Source organism: Trachypithecus francoisi, unplaced genomic scaffold, assembly GCF_009764315.1.
Source record: "Trachypithecus francoisi isolate TF-2019V2 unplaced genomic scaffold, Tfra_2.0 Lachesis_group6, whole genome shotgun sequence".
Taxonomy (NCBI): domain Eukaryota; kingdom Metazoa; phylum Chordata; class Mammalia; order Primates; family Cercopithecidae; genus Trachypithecus; species Trachypithecus francoisi.
Window position 1 is genome coordinate 44,739,677 of NW_022681471.1, and position 16,797 is coordinate 44,756,473.

Genomic DNA, 16,797 nt, shown 5'->3' on the forward strand with positions numbered 1-16,797 from the left:
GCGCCTCTGGTGCCTCTCCGAGCTTCTGTGACGCAGGCAGAGAACGTTCAATGTCTTGGGCACTAGATGGCAGTATATACTGCTCTATTTCAAAGGCCGGACTTGTGAATGAAGGAGCCGATGGGGGGTGGGCAGTACTGACTGAAATGTAAGTCAGTTTTATGTGAAAACTGAACATCATGAAAAGTTTAATTTTTTCAGGCACTAATAATTATTTAATCCTATACATTTAAAGTATTCCAAGTCTCTGAGTCCTGAAACACCTGGAAACCCACTTGCCCAGCGCGAACATCCCTCCATCTTACAGAGCTGGGGTACGCCCCTCAGGCCTGTGAACATGCAGTCGCTACATCTATTGAAAGGGTAACGACAGACGGAGATCAACTAAGGTGGCAGGTGAGATTCAGAAAACGAGAAGGAGAGCAAATTTGGAGAAATAGGAGAAGGTAAGTGAAGTGAGGAAAAAGAGGGGTGCTGAAGTAAGAAATGAGAGGAAAATAAGGGAAATGGCGGGGGGGGGAAGAGAAAAAGAGGAAAGGGGAGAAAGGGGAAATGGGGAAATAGAGAAAAGGAGAAAAGAAACAAGGAAAGAAAGGTAAAAGAATGGAAATGGGGGAGAAAGTAGAGGAAATGGGTAAAAAAAAAAAAAGAAAAGAGGAAAATAAGGGAAATAGTGAAATGAGCGGGAGCAGAAGAGCAGAGAGAAGGAAGGGGAGGATTGAGGAGAGACGGCGAAGGGGCAGAGGGAAGCCGGGAAAGGGACTGCCTCTGAGGGGTTCAGGGAAGAGAGGACACAGCGAGCCGGGGAAAGGAGGTGACGATATCGTTAAGTAAGCAGAAAGAGACAGAAACTGAGGAGAGTTTGAGCGTGCTTCTGTGAGTTTTGTTTACGGCATTTATTGGGTACTCCTGATGTGTGCCTGGCACTCTCCCTCTACAGAGGCAACCGCTCTCCTTACACGCCGCTCCCCCTCAAAAAAGCGGCGGGGGGGGGACGGTTGGAGGGCGGTGGTTTAAGGCTACAACACTTGGGGCTCTCGAGGGCGTCCTCTCTTCTGTAGGGGGACCCATTCGAGGTGAGACTAGAGACATTTGCCCTCACACTGAGCTCGAGCCCTGCGAGACCAGGCCACTAGGGGGGCACGGCAGCTCGGGTGGGCTGCGTGCGTATTTCTGGCGGAGGATGCGCCATGAGCGCTGAAAGAGCCTGAACCGAAGCGTCCGGCTCGCCGAGAGAGTGAGAGCCGGGCCGGCTCCCAGGAGCGCGGGCGAGGGTGCGAGCGGCAGCGTGGGTGCCAGGGCACGAGGGTGCGGCGGGGCGGGGCGAGGGGTGGAGAGGCAGGATCCAGCCCGCTCGGGGCCCCCGCCAGCCCGCCGGAGAAGCGGCGGAGGAGCGTCCTCCGCCGGCCCCTCTAGGGTAATTTACATGCTGTCATATCCCAGTGCTGACTCTCGGTTGTGCAGATTGCTCACTAGCTCACTCGCTCTCGGCTCCTGCCACCGCTCAGCCGTCACAGCCCAGGGGAGCCCGAGAACCGGAGAGCCTGCAAACCGAGGAGGGAAGGAGCAAAGGAGGGAGGGAGCAAGGGCGCGCCCCGGCTCCCCCTCTGCCCTGCTGCCCGCCCTTCCTGCCTCCACAGGTCCGCCCCAATCCCCGCTCACACTTGGGAAACTTGGGACTGCGCTGGGGCCGCGTGTGGCACCTCAGGGGGGCGGCCCCGGCCTCAAGAAGAGGGGGAGGAGAAGGAGGAAGAGGAGGAAGTGAGCCCGAAGGATCCGCTCAGAGCTGTTTGTCCAGCTGTTTCTGTTCGCACCCGGAGCAGTACAGCCAGAAGGGGGCCGAGCCGAGGGTGGCTGGCTTTAGGCGCTAATTTCCAACTCTTTTCCTCACAGCTTGTCTTTTCCAGGCACCCTGGAGTCCCCTCAGGCCAGCCTGGCGGGCGCGCACCTGCCAGCCGCCCCTGACCTCGCAGGCCAGGCGACCTCCGAGCCTGAGAAAATGGCCCAGTCCAAGCTCGACTGCCGCTCACCTGTCGGCCTCGACTGCTGCAACTGCTGCCTGGACCTGGCGCACCGGAGCGGACTCCAGCGAGGCAACAGCGGGGAGAACAACAACCCGGGCAGCCCTACAGTGAGCAACTTTCGGCAGCTGCAGGAAAAGCTGGTCTTTGAGAACCTCAATACCGACAAGCTCAACAGCATAATGCGGCAGGATTCGCTAGAGCCGGTGCTGCGCGACCCCTGCTACCTGATCAACGAGGGCATCTGCAACCGCAACATCGACCAAACCATGCTCTCCATCCTGCTCTTCTTCCACAGGTGGGTGGCTCGGCACACGGCGGGAACTCAGTCCTTGCTCGCATCAGCCTCTGCTGCACCCTCACCTCTGACAAAAGGGGCAACTAGGAAGTTCACGAGGGGTACTGGGGAGGTCTGACTCACAGGCTGCAGTGACTGGACCTTGAGGTTGCCTGGAGTACCGCGGAGCCGAGGGGAGGCCTGGCAGGTGCAAGCCCTATTCTGAAAGGTGCCTGTAAAGGCTTTCTGATGGGGACGCTGGGGCCTAGAAGGTGGGCAGACACCAGATGGTTTGGAGGTAGCTGAAGTACCCCCTCCTCAAATGCATACATTTCATAGCCCCTTTGGAGATTCTGCCATGGGGTCTTCTTGAGTTCTAAGTTCTACCCTTCTCCAAAGCCCATCTCTAAATGTGCAAACGCAGATTGAAACTGCAAGGGCTTTAAAATTACTGAATGGCCCTGACTGACAGTGAGGGCAAGCAAAATGTCAGGACAAATTAAATTGTTGGTGGTGGGAGAGGGGAGGGGAAAATTTTTAAAAATCAGAGACTTGTGAGAATTTCTTGAGCCTCTGGACGGGAGGGATTCGCCTCCTCCATGGATCACAGCCTTCAATTTCAAATGTAAGCTAAGCGCAACCCCAGAGAGCACCCTAGGACACCTTGAGTGCCTCAAGAACTATGTGTGGCAGGAGGGCGGACGAATCCATGTCATTGCAAGCGTGTGTTGGAGTACCGGTCATGCTTTCTAGAAATCCTGCTGGGCAGGCAAGGGGAGGACAAGGGAGGGAAAAACACAATGGGAAGACCCAAGGCGGCTGCTGTCCTTCAGTTTGAGACACTCTGGCAAGAACCAGTCTCTGGGAACAACTGAGGTAATTTAGAGGCAGGGCAGACAACATCAGGAAACCCAGCCATGGATTTAGTGTCCTTAGCGCCATCAGGATAGGGCACCAGCATGTGTGTGTGAGTGTATAAGGGAGGATTTATTCTTGCTCAACAACACAGGTTATGTAAAAGAAAGACATCGCTACTATGGGAGATCTGGGTTGTAGTACAAGTTATGACTTCACCTGTTTGTATGAGCCTGAGCAAGTCGCCTGACCGCTCTAGTCTCTCTAAGGTTCCTTTTAGCTCTGAGATTCTAGGTTGTAGGCAGGTGATGCGCCCAAAGTGATAAGAAATTCTGAGCACCTACAAAATATTTGGAATGCAAGCAGGCTCAAATAGGAAATTTTTAAAGCAATCGAGAAAGGCAGGCGCTATCCTCACTTAATGCTAAGAGCAGGTTTGCCTCCCTTGCCCCAAGACAAATCCACCATTGCCTCCCCCTCAGCCCAGCCCCAGTGGTTCTGGGCAAGACAAGCAGGGCTGCTAACCTCGTTATAGTGTTGTTATAACAAGTCGTATTCCTCGGGAATTTTCGACACCATTGAAGCCCTTTCTCATCTATTATTTCACTTTAGGCATCAAATTATCTCATTGTCTAAAATAAACCAGGCTGGTTTTTTTTTTTTTAAATAATAAAATAAAAGAAACCAGGCTGCAGACAGAAAGGTTTTGAGGGAATTTTCATTTCTGGTGAAAGATTACTACAAGTGTATTCAGCCCACAGATGCTGAAATCCTGCGGATCGAAAGCCCTAACAGGCTCCTAAGGATCCCGCCTGTCTCTGTTGGAGAATGGCAGCAGGGGAGGATAGTAGAAAAACCTGGAAAGAGCGCTTGTAGCATTTGCATTTGTTCAACTGGGAGAGAAACTGCCACTCCAGGCTTTAAGAAAGTGTGAGAGGGGACGCTTCCTCTGGTTCTGGGCCTAGAAGGATCAAACCTGGGTGAGGGAAGTGTGAGGCTAAAAGCCTGAGATCAAAGTGTTTACGTGTGCCACACGTCGGGAGCATCCTGGTTGTTTGGGTTTCTGGAAAGGGAGTACCTCCTTTGTCATCTACTCCACTAATACGAGTTTAGTGACCCTTGGTTTTTGGCAAAGCCTGGAAATGCTACAGGGTGGAGATGTAGAGGGGTGGCGTTATAGGTATTGGTTGAGGGAGAAGCACAAATTTTAGGAAAAATGTATGTGAGCACCCTGCCTCCTTCGATCAGAGCAACTCACTCAGCATTCAAAACCACTGAGGAGCTAACCAGCAAGCTCTCAGGCTTTGCTAAGGCTGGGGAGTAACAGGGTCCTGTAGTAACAGTCTTACAGTTCTAAGAGGACAAAGCAATCTCTTGCCTTTTTTTTTTCTTTTTTTCCTGAGATAGGGTCTCACTCTGTCACCCAGGCTGGAGTGCAGTTGCGTGATCACAGTTCACTGCAGCCTCAAACTCCTGGGCTCCATCGATCCTCCCACTTCAGCCTCCCAGGTAGCTGGGACTACAGGCACATACCACCATACCCAGCTAATTTTTTTTTTTTTTTTTTACAGAGACAGGATCTTGCCATGTTGCGCAGGCTTGTCTCGAACTCCTGGGCTCAAGCGATCCGCCCACCTCAGCCTCCCAAAGTGCCGGATCACAGGCGTGAGCCACTGATCCCCTCTTGTTTTCCTTGACAACTGGGACCTTAGAGACTGGGATTCTGAATTCGGTTTAGGTTTTGCCCAGTATGACATGCTCCATTAGCAAACTAGAAGACCATTATTGCTAGTCATGGGGCTTCTCCAATAAGTGGGGTGGACAGCCTTCTCCTAAGTGGACATTTCCCTTGTTATTTCATTAAATTTCCTGGGTTTCTATCATCATACTTCAGTCATCGTTTTTACTTCTATTCAATTTAATGATTTGACATTTCAGGTTCCTGTTGGGTGCTTTTTTCCTTTGTCAACTTTCAAGGCCTCTCTTGCTGGAGAAGCTAGTCTCCCCACCCCTCCTCCTGCAGTCCATTCCTCTGCCGAGAGGCCTCCTATATTCTTAGGAAGAAGGGGCAGGGCGCATTCTTGATTTACATCTGGTTTGTCTGCTTTGACTTGTCCTTGGCTCCCAGCTTCGTTCTTGGTTTCCTTGGAACACAAGAGTATAAGCAATTTGAGGGCAGGCCTGTATTTTACTTGCTTGGTTTTCCCGTGGCTTTTAGTTATACAGCTGATATTCAATAAAGGTTTCTTTAGTTGGATGACTACTTAAATATTGACGTGGTCCCTTGTAAAGATTTCACAACTTTATACTGTGCTAGAAAATTCTTATTAATGTTTAAAAGTTGTTTTCCTTCCTTTTAACCACATGCAGTAACTCTCCTAGCCTGATGGAAGTCCTGATAGTATTGTGTATATACATATGAATCAGTGAGAATGGGCATGCAGCCTATTGGTATGTAAATGGTACCTGTACACCACTGGGTTGGGGAAGAAGTGTATTTTAAACACCATCCCTTCAATCTTGTATTATGTAACTAATAACCATAATAGATTAATAACTAACACTTCTTGAACATTCACAATGTATCTGCATAATCTTATTTAATATTTACATCAACTCTATGGAACGGGTTTGTTTGTTTGTTTGTTTATTTATTTTGAGACGGAGTCTTACTCTGTTGCCCAGGCTGGAGTGCAGTGGCACGATCTCAGCTCACTGCAATCTCCACCTCCTGGGTTCAAGCAATTCTACTGTCTCAGCCTCCTCAGTAGCTGGGACTACAGGCACATGCCACCACACTCGGCTAACTTTTGTATTTTTAGTAGAGATGGGGTTTCAACATATTAGTCAGGTTGGTCTTGAACTCCTGATCTCAAATGATCCACCAGCCTCGGCCTCCCAAAGTGGTGGGATTACAGGCGTGAGCCACTGCGCCGGACCAAATGGGTACTATTATCACCCATTTTCATTTTATAAAGAAGGAAACTGAGGCTTGGAAAAAATTAAGTATCTTGCCCAATGCCTCACAATGAAGAGCAGAGCATGAATTGTCTATGAAGAAAGAATTGTTAAGAACACTCAGTAACTAAACTAATGCTAGAGAAATTCTTGGAACACTTCAGAATTGTCTATGAAGCAGAGGTAAATGTGAGCTCAGAACCTTTCCAAATGGTCAAAATGTCCTTATTAGGTAGGGAAACCAACCATCCCAGTCCTGGGATACAGACTGCCTATGCTCAAACTGGAACAGTCCTAGGGAAACTGGGATGGTTGGTCACCCTATTGTTAGGGGACTCCCCCTTGTCATTTGAATATGTTTCTAATACTGGAAAACCTAGGAGGGAGATAGAATATTCTGGGCAAACAGCAGAAGTTTCCAATTTAAACGTAGCATATGAAAAATCTTCCCAAGTTGACATTTGAAGAGCCTTCTTTAATTTTTCTGACCTGTAAGGTATAACAACCTGGAACAAGAGTTTTGGCAGTATTTGTTGTGATTGTTGTTGCTATAACCTCAAATTTTTTTCTAAGATTTTACCCAAAACCTCTTAATCAGCTCTATTCTACCTTTGACCCCAGAGCATACCTGGCTACTGTGATCTGAAATACTCTGAATCCGATTTCCCTTCCGGCTCTAAAAACCCTAGGATTCTACCTTTAAGCTTCTGACCTGGCCCCAACTGGTTCCCACACATAAATGCTCAGAAAATGATAAAAATAGCAAACATTTCTAATTGCTTTATGTGTGCTAATTCATTTAATACTCCTATTAATATAGTAACAAAGGGGAAGGATAAAGATTCGGAGATCAGGTTTTCAAGAAAAAATTGTGCAAAAAATTATTTGTGCTTCTCTAAGTGAGTCTCAGAACAAGTAATTTCATAATGTATATTCCTGGACCTGGCTTCTGAGGTGGTGGCCACTCACACGGCATGATTTGAGTGGCTGCCTGCTGCAGTAAAGTGCCTAAGTTCATACTATTTAAGATTCAGTTCTCTGTCCATGTACCATCTAAAATTCCTCTCCCAGAGCACCGCTGGTATGTAGACCACACTGTGAGAAACCCTGTATTAGAGATTGCAACCCATTGTCAACTAATTTACCATTTGATTTTGAGGATGGAGTTACTTGCTGTAGAGCGGTTTTGGGTTTCTGTGTGGTTAAGCCTGTCATTCTTTGCCTTTGTGATTTTTGCTTTTGGTATCAAGCTTCAAAAGTCCTTTCATAGCCCAAAGTAATTTAAAATAACTATTTCCTGAGTGCCTAGTGGTCTGACAAAGAATAGGCATTCTTGGATTAAGGGACATTCTCCATTAAAAGCACAAATGCATTTGCAAACTTAACATTCATGGTTTGGATACTTCATGAGAACTCAGACTTGTAAGGAACTGTCTTTTTGTTGAGGCACAGATGTGAATCGCATGTGTTAGGAGGCTAGTATGTGGGGACCAGTCCTTTCACCAATGAGTGAGCCTGGTGCCCTACCCCACATCTACTTGTGTGTGTATGTGTGTGTGTGTGTGTGTGTGAGAAACAGAAAGAGAGAGATGTATTATATGTATATATTGTACATAGTACATATATATAGTGGTAAAAAGATATAACATAAAATTTGCCATTTTAACCATTTCTAAGTGTATGATTCAGTGGCATTAGGTACATTAACAATGTTCTGCAACCATTGTCATTCCCAAAATGCTGTCATCATCCCAAACAAAAACTCTGTACCCATTAAACAATGACTCCCCATTTCCCCATTTCCCCCTCCCACTACCCTCTGGTAACCTCCATTCTACTTTCCGTCTCTGTGGATTTGCCTATTTAGATATCAGATAAATGGAATCATACAATATTTTATGCCTGGCTTCTTTCACTCAGTATGTTTTAAACTTCATCCATGTTGTAGCACGTATCAGTACTTCATTCTTTTTATGGCTGAATAAAATTCCATTGTATGGATATAGCTCTTTGGCTTATCCATTCATCTGTCAGTGGACACTTAGGTTGCTTCCCTCTTTTGGCTATTAGGAAGAATGCTGCTATGAACACTGGTGTACAAGTATCTGTTCAAGTCCCTGCTTTTAATTCTTTGGGGTATGTACCTAGAAGTGGCATTGCCCAGCACCTACTTTTCAACACAGTTTTGTGGTCTGCTTCTCGTAGTCCACACATACGTAGGAACCTGTCATAAAATGAGCAAATGTCTTAGGGCATTCCTTGAGGAGAATGCTCCCTCTCTAAGCCAGCTGCTGGTGCTACTGATTACAATGAAAAGAAAGCTACAAAGTTTAGCAAAGTGATGGTGCTACCTGGAAATAGACGTTTTATGGGAGAAATGACATGCTTGAGAGATTGCATCCATGAGTTGGAGACTGGCAAAAGTTTTAGTGTGTATCTCTCATGAATGGCCAAGGTCTAGCGTACCTTTTAAAAGAGTAACATGTGACACCATTACTTGCCATTAACTACTTTGTATGGATTTGTTTATCAGACCTCCGGTCATGGTGACAGCTCACTGGGAACAGGGTCCTGAGGGACTGGAATGTGGCAAAGCCAAGTTTGGAGGAGAGAGGTAGAGAGATGGAGCTGGAGTCCATGGAAGGCCTAGCTTGGGCTGTTACAGCATGGGGCCTGGACAGCATGAGAGTTCAAAAGATCTGTTTGGAAAGTTCATGCTCTTAAAGAAAGGTGGGAAGCACAGAGCTTGAATTTCATCTACTCCTCAGTTTTTGCCAGAAGTGGACTATTATTTACTGAGTCCACACCTCAGTAAATAATGCTTCCAGGGTGACCTTAGTTTTCTTCCCTGCCTGAAGAGAAGGTTAACACTCCTGCTTATATTTGCACTTGCAGAAAAACCAACAAGCTCTCCATTCCAGGTAGAGGGTTGGCTCCTTTCCAGATCAGGTCCTGAAGACCAGGGAGTCTGGGTAAAATGGAGATGGATGTATCTAGCCAAGACTGCCAAGACCTCTAGGTATCCTGGGTGATGGAACCCTGCAGAATTCTTGCCCTCAACTGGTGGGTTGGTTGGGAGGAATGAGGTTGGCCATGTCTGCACGTGGTGGTGGTGTTGCGCTGTTGGCTCATCGTGATTCTGCTCCTACCTGAACTTTCTCTTCTTCTTATGTAAGCCATCCCTAAAGATAACTGTAAAGTCATAATCTGCCATGGCTGGCTGGGTTTACATAACCAATTGGTTGGTGTCGTGCAATAGCCTCTTGAGCCCTGGAAAAACCAATGTGCTAAGTTGAGACTAAAACATGGGTTCATTTGATGGGGTATTTTGTGTGCTCAGTGAGCTCAAGGGAGAGCATTCCATGACCACAGGGGTCAGAAAGATGAAATTTCCCTTTAAATAAAGAGAGCAATAATGGCCCAGAACATACTGTGTTGTCCCAAAGTCTGCAATAATGGAACAAGGGTTAGGGCATTGCTGTAGCACCACAGCTTTGGCAGAGAAGGCTCTCCATAGAATCCCCTGGGCTAGAAGGAGCCCCATGAAGGCCAGAAGGCTAGATCCCAGTTTCAGGGCAACCTAGGTTTGATGAAGAGTCAGGTCAGGGAAAAAATATCTTTTGGAGGCCACTGTCTACCATGCTGAAATCCAGCTTAACTAGAGTTGGAGTGGGGCTAAGATGCGATCTGTGAGAGCAGAAAACAAGCTTTTCTCGATGCTATTCCAGGCAGGAGGGAATTTTATCAGTAGGCAAGGTAAGTTCACTTGTACCTTCTAGCTGAAAATTCCTGCCCCAAAGTAGCTGTGGCCCTTCTGGAAACTGTGTAAGAGGCAGTAAGATCCCAGCCAGCACAGAAGACTGGATGGGAAGCTTCCCATTGTAGAGACACTAGCCCAAGGGAAAACAAGAGCTGGAAGCAGGTTGGGTCACTGATGACCCAGGCTCACCATTGGCCTTCCTCTCCTGGAAGCCACTTTCCTCAAATAGGTCCAGCCAGAAATCGGGCCCCTGCCTATGGACAGTGCACCACAGGGACCTTCCCCATCCTTCCTCGAAGGAAGACTTTACTCACAGAATAGCCTTGAGTATTCAACCCACTTCCTCTAATCTTCTCTTCAGGGGAGATGGAGAGCAGCTGTTCACAGCTTAGGGGTCTGGCCAGGATTCCCACTCCATGCTATCTAGGCTGTTGATTGGCTAGAGCTATCCCTAAGGAAGAAGGGGGTGAGAAGTGAGAGGAAAGGAAGCAACTCCAGCAGCTCCTTCCTGGCTTACCCCACTCCCAAGACACCCCTCCTTCAGTGCTGCCGTTTAGCCTCACTCCCAGACTAGGCTGGGCCTAGGCCAGCCTGAGGGCCCTGACTCATAACTAGCATGTCTTATGTAACAGAGCCAGGTTACTGAGGCATCACACTTCTGCTTGCTCAGTGGTAGGCTTCCCTGTGGGCAGGCATTTGGAAGCCTGCTGGGGGTCCAAGTCAAGCTCATCATACTTCCCAAGGAAAAGCCTACTCTCCCCAGTGTCAGGCAAGCAGTCTGCTCAGAGACAAATGCCAGGCCGCAAAGCCTGACCCGGCCCCACACTCAGCAGTAAATGTAAGCAGACAGGCAAGCTGGAGTGGACTTAGTTTGGCTTGAGGCACTTTGGAGGTGGCAGGGAGGAACCTACTATCACCTGATAATGCACTGCTAAGGAAACTGCGTGGTGCATGGAGAGGCCCCAGAACAGTCACAGAAGTCCCTCTTCCTTTTGTATCTGCTTGTTGGTTCAGAACTATTGGGTGGGCTGGGGTGGGGGAGTTGTGGGGGGTGGGGAGTGGAAATTCCAGGCTGACTGACACCAGGTGAAAGGGTTTACCGGAAGCTGGAGGGGGTTTACCGGAAGGTGGAGGAGCTGTTTAAAGGAAGGCCTTTCAAGAGCCAATTTCCAGTCCATGCTCCATGAAGTCTCAAAATCCCCAGGTTGACCTGAATTCACAATGATTCTTAGCTCTCTGCCTGGCCTATTCAGAAAATTACATTACCAGCTTAGTGGAACTGAGCCCCCAGTGAAGTCAATATTGCCAGATTCTATGACAGATTTCTCTAATAACAAATGTGACTATCTACAGCATAGAATATCACCATCAATCTAATATTCCACTACCTCAAGGTTTGTGACTAAACCAATAGCTCCTCTTCTTCTCTTCCTTTGTCTTTGCCCCAGTCTGTCTCACATGTGTTGCCATCAGGTAAATGGTTCACAGGTCGTGAGTATGTGGTGACACTGCTCTCCACTCCAAGAAAGAGAGGAGAAACAGGGAAACAAAGTCAAAAAGGTGGTGTGGGAATTACCAGCAGGCATGATTTGCATCCAAAGCTGAATCATAAGTTCTTGAACAAGCTCAAGACTACCATCTCAGGGCTCAGAAGAGCTTGGCACCCCTAGCCCCCCAGATCACAGAATCCAGTGAAAATTAGGGGACCTGAGATGCAGATGCAGAATTTTCCTTTGTGGGAAAAGCCTTTCCTCCCAGGCTTCCAGCCCCTTTCTTCTCCCTATCCCCTCTGCCCTTTTGGTTCATAGGCTGTAGCAGTAAAAAAGAAAAAGAAACAAAGAAAACAAACAAAGAAATAAATAATAAGAACTGCTCAGTTTTAAGGCAACATAATCTGCCTGCCCAGGTGCACAGATAAATGAATGATGGCAGCACCTCATTCGGCCTTGTACCAAAGCGACCAAGTACTTCAATTAATCAATCCATCATTTATTGACCAAGGGCCTGCTATGTATTGAGTACCGACTGGGGATTTATTGAATGCCTATCCTGTTAATCACTGTAGAGGACACAGGAGACGTCAGAGGCTAGGACTAGGGCCCTGAGGAGCTGAGGGTATAGCAAGTAGGAGTGGAGCAGCTGCACCCAAGTTCAGTGGAGAACAAAGCACTGGCGTGACCGCAGGCTTCTGCAAACCTGGTCCAGCCTCCTGCTCCTTAAGGGAAAGGCCTTAAGCTTACTGCTCCCGGGGTCCGCAGGTCTGGAGCTTGGATGGTGCCAAAGCAAACTAGGAAGGGAGAGTCTCTTTATGGTGGCAGCTTCCAACAGGGCCTCAAAGAATGGGTTGGCTTTGGCACGATGGAAAGCGGCAGGGCTTTCAGATTAGGAGAAGGGAGGAGAACCTCGCTAGTCCAGCAGGGCTCTTGAGTAGGAAGGGGCTGGCCTGGGGTGGGGACACTTTTGATTCCTTCCAGGCTGGAAGCCAGGGTCACCATTGATTCAGGAACAAGAGAGAAAGGCCCACTCTGGCCCTCCCCTCAATGCCCCTCTCTGACACAGGGCAAGCCGGACCCTAGCACCCTGTCCTTGGCAACCTGGGCTAGCCCTGGGGAGGCAGAGGCCTTTGGGGCCTAGGAGTAGGGAGGCACCTCCTCTTTATGCTGGAGAAAGCCCAGCAGAACAGGAGTCGAGGAGAGTCGAGCAGAGTAGAACCAAGGGGTGCAGTCGAGGGTGGGCACTAGAGGAGCCTGGGGGCTGTGACTTCCTATCTGTGCATCTCTGGCTTCGGTCTCCATGAGGTCCCTTCTGAGGTGGGTAACAGAAGCTGGGGTGTGTCAAGGTGCTACCACGAGAATATATAGACAATCCACCCAAGTATCTCTGGAAAAAAAGTTGCTGATGGCCCTGCAGGGTGGCATTTTAACTTTGTTTGCACCTTGGTCAAACCCGCTTCCCAGATACCCTATAAATGAAAGCCCCAGGGTAGGGTTGAGAAAGGTAAGAAGCCTCAAGCTGACAGGAAGGGAGACAGAACCAGGGTGGCAAAAGGAAGCAGTCTCAGGTAAACTGGAGAAAAAAGGTGTTGTTCATGGTCAACGTTCCATCCTCACTCTCTGGGACCCTCTCCCCAGGTTAGTGTCTTGCACACACCTGTGCCCACATCCTTTCCCACCAGTACTCTGGAGAATTCATATTTAAGTTCATGAATAGCTTCAGTCAATAACAAATATTCATTGCACACTTTCATGTGCCAGACTCGGTGGCAGGTACTGGGGATATAATGGAAAACGCACAAAAGCTGTCATAGAGTAGTCAATGGAGTGGGGGAGACAGGCATTAACCAGATAGTCACGCTAATGAAGTATAGTTACAAACTAGATGCCAAGAGGGAAAAGGAATAGACTTCTGTCAAAGAGTATAACAAAGGGTCAGAAAAGCCTTCCTGGAGAAGTTACATTTGAGCTAAATAAATGAGTCTCTAGCACTGAAATTCTAATAATCAGACCCAGGCCAAAGGTGATATTTTCAGATAGAAGACTTTCAGAGGAACCCCTGAAGCCATACCACGTAGGTAGTTCTCACACCCTTGAAAATATCTCTAGGCCATGAGTAGCCAGCAGGTCCCAAAGGGGAGGACTGACAATTTTCTGACAAGAGGAAGAGATGAGTTTGAAGCTCATGGGGTAGCTAGTATTTAATGTCATCCTTTGCTAAAAATAGTCCATGACAGTATGGAAATGTGTAAGGCTAGCCCTGGGGACCAGTGATAAAGTGGGTATAGCCTGTGGGAAGGAAAATTTGTTTTTGTAAATTATTTACTGTAAAGGAAAAAGAAACGGGGGGTTGTCTGGGTTTTCTTTTCCCTTTGCGGGCTTCCTTCTGAGTCATGAATGCTTCTCATTGTACAGAGGCAGTGGGGCACAGAGCTTCAGGCTGCACTTTTCTGGGGCCCAAGGTGTAAATTTTCTGGGCTGCAAATATCAGATATTTATCCAGGCTGAAAAACAGCCTGAATGAAGAAGGGGAGGGAGGCTAGACTTTCTTCTGGGAAGGACAAATAAATTGATCAAGAGGCCCCAAGGAGTGTTCATTTGAGAGAGGTAGCCCCTATCTCAAATGGTGGGTATGCCCTCCACAATGGCAAAGCAGGTGATAGCTAACAGCCCAGTGTGATCCAAGGGAATCTGATTGTGAAGTGTCAGGAAAAGGCCAACAGGACTTATTTAGCCAACAGGAGACAAACATGGGACTCTAGGGACCTGTGGGGCAAAGCGAAAGGAACTAAGATATTGATCTACGAGAAGTTTAAGGGTGGGGTGGAAGGTGGTAGAGAGCAAGAAGAGAGGTCAATCTTCAAATATAAGAAAAGTACGGGCCGGGCGTGGTGGCTCACGCCTGTAATCCTAGCACTTTGGGAGGCCAAGGCGGGTGGATCATGAGGTCAGGAGTTCGAGACCAGCCTGGCCAACATGGAGAAACCCCATCTCTACTAAAACTACAAAAATTAGCTGGGTGTGGTGGTGGGCACCTGTAATCCCAGACACTTGGGAGTCTGAGGCAGGAGATTCGCTTGAACTGGGGACGCAGAGGTTGCAGTGATCCAAGATCGTGCCATTGCACTCCAGCCTGGGAAACAGAGCAAGACTCCATCTCAGAAAAAAAGAAAGAAAGAAGAAAGAAAAGTACATGTGCAGGTTTTTTTTTTAAAAAAGCAAATACAAGAAAAGTCACAACTCAGAAATGGTGACTAGCTGTTCCCACCCACACTGGGAAGAGAACAAGAGGAAACAGGCCCACATTGTAGCATAAAGACTTGAAATTAGATAACAGAAAGAACTTCCTGACTACAAGCATTCAGAGGAGCTGGACAGAATTACCAAGGGATGTTGTATGTAATTTATACATATGGGGAAGGTGATGACAGTAGTGATAAAGAATTGGATAAAAGTGTGAGAGTCCTGGTTTTATAAGGACCATGGCCAGAAGTGGACAGACAGGTGGGGAAAGCAAAGGGGTTAGGAGCAGGGCTTATAAGAAAAAAGAAAGTGTATGTGTGAAAGGTGAAGGTGTTTTCATGAAAATACTTTTGTAATAAAAATGTCAATGAAATTTCCACTGGAGATAAGTCAGTAAAACTAGCATACATTCTCCTGTAACTGGAAAAGTGTGGGAGAATGGACTGAGGAGCTGGTAGGGCCCCTTGTAGCATCCTTCAGCTCTCTTGTCTCCTGGATAAATTAGTGTCAAGGGGGTCCCCTATCTTTTACATTTTAACAATTTTAGAGCACACTCCTTTGCTGGGCGCATTGGAGTAAGGCCGCCCATTCCAAGTACTTGTTGCAGAGGAGAATGTTTTCCTCCTCATGCACACAAACAAGATTAGACATAGGCGATACAAATTAAATGAAATTAAATTAAATACAAGGAGTACAGTGGCAAACAACAAACCATGCAGGATCCCTGCCACAGGAAACTTACAATTTGGTGGCGGAGACAGACATCAAATAGTAATTACACAAATAACAACATCATTACAATTGATGGTAATGAAGGAAAAGTGCAGGAAGTCGGGAGAACACAGGCTAAGGGGGCTTCACCCAGAATTAGAAAATCCACAAAAGAAAATTCATCATGTAAAGACATGGGGCACTGCAAGTGCCCCGCTGTGAGTGGTTCTTGCCCAAAAATCAGTAGTGGAAAGGCAAAATGAACCCAGTCATTGCTAATGCCCTAAGATGTGGATTTTGAAGCTCCTCCGGCTCACTGAAGCCCTGTCAGATAGGAGCAGGGAAATTTTCTCACTGCTAAGATCAGGCAGCCTTGATTTAGGTGAGTGACTCTCTAAGGGTCATAATGGCTCATCAGCTGAAAATCAGGATCAGAAAGACTGTGAAGAGCTCATCACTTGCCAGGTGTACAGGATGGAGGTCAGTGAAGAGAAGAAGGAACTAATGAGTGAAAATTGCACTTGAAATTGACCCCCCAGCAGTGGCCATGTCTCCAAAATTCTATGTCCTCCGTCTCCTCTTTAAATGTGGTAGGCTTTCCTGGTATATTCTAGTATTAGCTGCAAGGTGTGCCCCAGGGCCTTTGAGCAGGAGCCCAGTCCTGGGGAGCCAGGATCCTAGAGAGGTGAGGTCCCACTCTGTTTTTCCCTGTCCCTCTTTCAGATGGGCAAGAAGTTCTAGCCCTTGTGGGGAGCTAGGATGGGCTTCTCTGCTCTCACAAGGCCCTAGAGAGGCCACCAAGGAGCAGAGGACATTAGCCAGTATGCGATCATGAAGCACAGGTGCTTTGCGTCTAATAGACAACAACTGACAGACTGTGACCTTGGCAAGTGACAATCTCTCTAGACCTCAGTTTCCTTCACTAGAAATTGGTGGTGATGTGGTTGGGAAAGTGAAGTGAGAGGATGCTCCTAGAAAGCACTGAGTGTCTCTTTATTAGTATTAGCCAAGTCAAATGTGGTACCAGAACAAAACCTTATCTGACTGGCCTTGCCTCCCTCTCTCACGAAATCCTTCTCTCACCAGTCCTCTTCTTGCTCTGTCACTCACATACCCTTTTCTGCACAGAGCCAGATGACACCTGAAACCCAGCCTGGCAAGCTTTCTCCCTGTCAAGGCTTGCTGTCTCAACTTTCTTCATTCACACTCAGGTATAAATGACTGAGAACACTTCTGGTTTCCTTTCTTCAGGGAGGGGAGAGTGGGGAGCTGTGGAGAACTTTGAAATTTTTACCAGAGATCATAAACCTACAGAAAGCACGAAGGTGCCCTACTGGCATTGCTAGCAACTGAGGAAGATCTCAGAGGACAGTGGGCCCGAGGACGTTCTCTTCAAACTCCTGAGCCTCTCCCTTTTCAGGGTTGGTGACCACACCTTGTACCTCCACAGGCACCTTAGATGGAGATGCAGAGGCTCAG

The 16,797-nt window shown here is 47.6% G+C and overlaps 1 protein-coding gene across 6 annotated transcripts in view; it reads left to right on the forward strand.

The window, feature by feature from the left end:
- Window positions 1–96: 96 nt before the first annotated feature.
- The window catches only part of TSC22D3 (TSC22 domain family member 3), a 63,933-nt gene continuing 47,232 nt past the window's right edge, over window positions 97–16,797 (forward strand). Inside the window, exons 1-3 of one of the 6 annotated variants that reach the window (XM_033201836.1) lie at window positions 97–148; window positions 236–396; window positions 1,894–2,319. In XM_033201836.1, the coding sequence (XP_033057727.1) occupies window positions 2,000–2,319 (320 nt within the window). In that variant the 5' untranslated portion in view covers window positions 97–148; window positions 236–396; window positions 1,894–1,999. Of the gene's footprint in view, window positions 149–235; window positions 447–1,166; window positions 1,275–1,436; window positions 1,641–1,893; window positions 2,320–16,797 lie in introns of those variants that run through there. The other 5 variants (XM_033201837.1, XM_033201835.1, XM_033201834.1 and 2 more) reach the window with 5 other exon arrangements.